Source organism: Vicia villosa, linkage group LG1, assembly GCF_029867415.1.
Source record: "Vicia villosa cultivar HV-30 ecotype Madison, WI linkage group LG1, Vvil1.0, whole genome shotgun sequence".
Taxonomy (NCBI): domain Eukaryota; kingdom Viridiplantae; phylum Streptophyta; class Magnoliopsida; order Fabales; family Fabaceae; genus Vicia; species Vicia villosa.
This window is the reverse complement of record NC_081180.1, coordinates 47,180,463-47,185,302: the sequence shown is the minus strand read 5'-3', so window position 1 is coordinate 47,185,302 and position 4,840 is coordinate 47,180,463. Positions and strand designations below refer to the sequence as shown.

The following is a 4,840-nucleotide window of genomic DNA, read 5'->3' as shown; positions in this document are numbered from 1 at the left end:
ATAAATAGGAGCAACACTTATTTGATTACAAACCTAAATAAAGCTTATTTAGATACATACAAGTGAAAGAAAATAGTTAAATATCATATTTTTTGAAATATTTAAATAATATATTTTTATGAGTGTCTGTTTAAATAAATTTTGTTATATATTCTATTATAAACTCAAACAAAATTTATTTAAGAAACACTCATAGTTACACATTATTAAATATTTTAAAAATCTATAGTACTTAATTATTTTTTCTATCATATGCTTTTCATGTTGGCGTGTGTGTTTAAATAAGTTTTATATATGCTTGTGACTCTACATGGGAGTTAGAAATACAATTTAGGGTACATCTTTCCTAGATTTTATAGTATAAGACAAAATATTAAATTTTCCTTATTTACAACTACCTCAAGTTAATGTTTTTAAATTAAACAAAAACTACATTATTTAAATTTTTTTATTATTGTAAGCAAAAACTACATGATAGTATTAAATAAGAGTATAAATGAGTCGTTATTTTTGTTTATATGGTAACTAAAATTTATTATACTTTTTATAGGTTGTACCAAAATAACATACACCTACACAATATTTACACCTTAAAATTTTTTATAATGACACGAAAACCAATGCATAAATAAAATTATTAAAAAAACAAATGATACATATAACGGTATTTAATAATACTGTGTGGTTGTAATATTATGTATATGTTTAAGTTTTGTTTGCGAGTTTAGAAGGGAGAGGAACGAAAAGCATCTGAAAACAAATAATATAAAAAAATATAAAAAAATATTTGACATTTTTTAAAAAATAATAATTTTGCTTACAATAATAAAAGAGTCATTATAATTATTAAATTCTTAATTTTTAAAATAATATAATAACGATATTTAGAAATTTTTTGTAAACCCTCTAAAACTCTTCTTCCATATAATTTTTAAATTCTCCATATTAAAAGATTTTTAGTGTTATAAATAAACTTAAACCTTTCAAAATCCTCACCCAAAATCTTTCTATTCTTTTCCCTTATTTTTTTTTTTAAATCCTAACCTCCTTATTTCTCTAAATTGACAGACAAAACCTTAAAGTTTTTTATTTTTTATTTATTGTGTTACCAGATAAAAAGAGAGTACTCTCTCTGTCCCAAAATATAAGAGAAATTCTCTTTTTTGATTCATTGAATAATTAATGTATCTGGTCTATATACAGACCAGATACATTAATTATTCAATGAATCTAAAAAGTGAATTTTTCTTATAATTTGGGACGGACGGAGTACTATCCTACTACTATAAATTTCTCTAAAATAAAAGTTGAATTCAATTTCAACTTCCACTATCTTACCATTAAAGTTGAATTGCGAACAGAAACCAAAGTTTAACACCACCAATTCATCACTTTACTTTGTAGTAAAACAAGGTAACCAACATTTGACTGTATCCTATTCCTAGACCACCCCTCCGTTACTTTTTTCTCCAACACCACCCAATGTCTTTTACAACATTTTTTAGAACAAGAAAAAACACCATTAATCAATTTGTAAAACTCAAAAGAAACATGTGAGAGTAATGTTCCAATAACCTCATTAACATTCTTAGATAATGCCATTCCAAATCTTAAAACAAGCAAATCCACAGTATTTTTCCTTGGACTGTTTTGACCTTCATGATTTGGGGGTTACTTAACGGACAAAACAAACCAATTACGTTCCGTAATATCAGAAATCATGAAAACACATTTGGGTCCTACATGTTTAGTTTAATCACACTATTTACCCCTCTCTTAAATCCCTTTATATACAACCCTTCTAAACTCATTCTTCTCACACACTCTCTCATATTTTCTCTTCCTTTATTCCCTTTCCACACCAACAACAACATGAATACATTCTCTTCTTCCATTTTCTTCCTCTTCTCTCTCCTCATACCTTCTCTCATTTCCTCTTCAACCATTCAAGACCCTCACTCTGTCACTCAAGAAGTTAACCGGTATAAATATACTACTCTTTCAAATTTTTATCAATGTAGTAGTACTAATAAATGTTTATTTCTTAATTTTTGATTTTATTTAATGTTTGTGTATAGAAAAATCAATGGCTCATTAGCTCGGAGGAACTTGGGGTACTTATCATGTGGAAGTGGAAACCCAATTGATGATTGTTGGAGATGTGACCCAAACTGGGAAAACAACAGACAGAGACTAGCAGATTGCGCAATTGGTTTCGGCAAGAACGCTATCGGTGGCAAAAACGGTAAAATCTATGTTGTAACAGACTCCGGCAACGATGATCCCGTGACACCGAAGCCCGGTACACTCCGTTACGCCGTGATTCAGGAAGAACCGTTGTGGATTATATTTGCAAGAGACATGGTGATTCAACTAAAAGAAGAACTCATAATGAATTCTTTTAAGACAATTGATGGAAGAGGAGCAAGTGTTCACATTGCTGGTGGTCCTTGTATTACAATTCAGTATGTTACCAATGTTATCATACATGGTATTCATATTCATGACTGTAAACAAGGTGGGAATGCTATGGTGAGGGACTCCCCAGGGCATTACGGGTGGAGAACTGTATCGGACGGTGATGGTGTGTCGATTTTTGGTGGGAGTCATGTTTGGGTGGATCATTGTTCTTTGTCTAACTGTAATGATGGTTTGATTGATGCTATCCATGGGTCTACTGCTATTACTATTTCTAACAATTACATGACTCATCATGATAAAGTTATGCTTTTGGGTCATAGTGATAGTTATACTCAAGACAAGAACATGCAGGTTACTATTGCTTTTAATCACTTTGGTGAAGGCCTTGTTCAAAGAATGCCAAGGTAATAATTTGATTAATAGGGATTAATTAAGTTAATACATAGATTTATTTTAATATAATATTTTTTTGGCTATTTCAAAAAAATTAATACAATAAAATTACCTCAGATGTAGGCATGGTTATTTCCATGTGGTGAACAATGACTATACTCATTGGGAAATGTATGCTATTGGAGGAAGTGCCAATCCAACCATCAACAGTCAAGGAAACAGATTTGTTGCTCCTGATGACAGATTCAGCAAGGAGGTAACAATAATAATTTAAATTAAATTAAATTAAATTCTATGATTAAAACATTTAATTATTATGTCTATAACAAAAATGTTATCATGTGATAGGTGACAAAGCATGAGGATGCACCGGATGGAGAATGGAAGGGATGGAATTGGAGATCGGACGGGGATTTAATGTTGAATGGCGCGTTTTTCACGCCATCGGGTGCAGGAAGAGGAGCCTCTTCAAGCTATGCAAGAGCATCGAGTTTAAGTGCACGACCATCTTCGTTAGTGGGAACAATAACAACGGGTGCTGGTGTACTCGGTTGTAAAAAGGGCTCTCGTTGTTGATTATGACCCCTCGAGCAAACAAATGTCTCTGCAGGCCGGTCAATTTATTAATTACAAAAATCGATTTAAGGGAAGGAAGTTGAAAAAAAGAATGACAACAACTATATATAAATTAATTATAGAATGTGTGTTGTTCATTTCTTTTGTTAGGAAAATATATTTTTCATTCCATGTTACTACTTTCTTCCTTCATTCTTTTTCTTTTTCTCATTTGATGTAGTTTGAGTATATTTAGTACAAGCTCTCTGGCTGTTAATCTCTTGGAATCAAATCTGAAAATCTTGTCCAAGAGAAAGCAAGTGAAGAAGAGATGATATGAATCATGAATGATGATATTGTAAAATTATGATATTAATATTACATGTTTCTATGTTGATTTCTAAGGATGTGTCTGTTTTTCTTTTTCTCTGTTTTTACTCTGTTTGTTACCGACACATGCGCAGATACAGAGGTGCAGAGTGTTGACTGAGACCGGAAATGTAATAAATGAAAAATCCGATAAAGCAAATACCTATTCCGCCAATTAAGCTAGAATTAGTTAGTAGGTGTATTGGAGCAATCAAAAAAGTGTCTAACTGTTAACTGACGGGATTTTGAATTTTTTAAAACAAAAGTTGATAGGAGTAATTTCATAGCAGGGGTATGAGAATATGAGAAAAAAGTCATGCCTTTTTTTTGACAGAAGATCAAATGTCACACCAAGTAATATTTGTTTTGAATCTTTGTCCCTCCAATCAAAAGCTAAGCATGTGAAAATATAGTAATAATATTGTAATTTTATTAAATTAATCTTATTAATTATTTGTTCATTTTTCACTTTTGTATGTGCTTTTCATAATCATAAATATAAAATGAAATATAATATTTTAGTATAAGTGAGTTGGTTACTTTATAATGGTATTTGAATATTGGTGTGAAATGCAAACTGAAAAGCAGTTGTGGAGAAAAGTTGATGCCTCCCTCCTATTTCTTATGAGACATAGTAGTTCTTCTTTAATTGAAATAATCACCACTTGCCTAACAATTATGTATTACTGGAGCTTTCATTTACACTTGCATGGATCCATCATTGCACTCACAACTGCATTTGCTAAATTAACCACGACCTCTGCCATAAATCACACCTTAATATTTTTGAAATATTGCAAAACCACAACTAATCATCATTTTCACAGCGTCAGAAGTGTCAATAAGTCAAACATTTAGGATCTAAGAAATCTTAACGTCACACATCCATCCAAAACTTTAAAATATTAGGTGTCTATTTTTAGTCAATGTGAGACTCAACCACTCACATCTGAATTACAACAACCTCTCCCATAAGTGTGAGTCCACTCCCGCTTCTCCACCTAGCCTAACCAATCTCTAATACCACATGTTGGGGAGTCTAGGAAACGAATCGGCGGAATTGTCAATGGGATAAACGTTCAGGATTTAAGAGACATCGACA

The 4,840-nt window shown here is 31.3% G+C and overlaps 1 protein-coding gene across 1 annotated transcript; it reads left to right on the top strand.

Annotated features, from left to right (window-relative positions):
• The first annotated feature begins 1,809 nt into the window (after positions 1–1,809).
• On the top strand, positions 1,810–3,773 carry LOC131605541 (probable pectate lyase 22). The gene is made up of 4 exons (XM_058877889.1): positions 1,810–1,982; positions 2,079–2,825; positions 2,932–3,070; positions 3,163–3,773. Exons 1-4 carry the CDS (start codon positions 1,873–1,875, stop codon positions 3,388–3,390), a joined length of 1,224 nt encoding a protein of 407 aa, XP_058733872.1. The 5' UTR covers positions 1,810–1,872; the 3' UTR covers positions 3,391–3,773.
• Positions 3,774–4,840: the final 1,067 nt, after the last annotated feature.

Excerpts from the sequence above, each read along its gene's own strand:
- LOC131605541 (XM_058877889.1), top strand. The coding sequence starts at position 1,873 with ATGAATACATTCTCTTCTTCCATTTTCTTCCTCTTCTCTCTCCTCATA. Across the intron at positions 1,983-2,078 it reads GTCACTCAAGAAGTTAACCG|AAAAATCAATGGCTCATTAG; the intron begins GTATAAATATAC and ends GTTTGTGTATAG. Across the intron at positions 2,826-2,931 it reads CTTGTTCAAAGAATGCCAAG|ATGTAGGCATGGTTATTTCC; the intron begins GTAATAATTTGA and ends AAATTACCTCAG.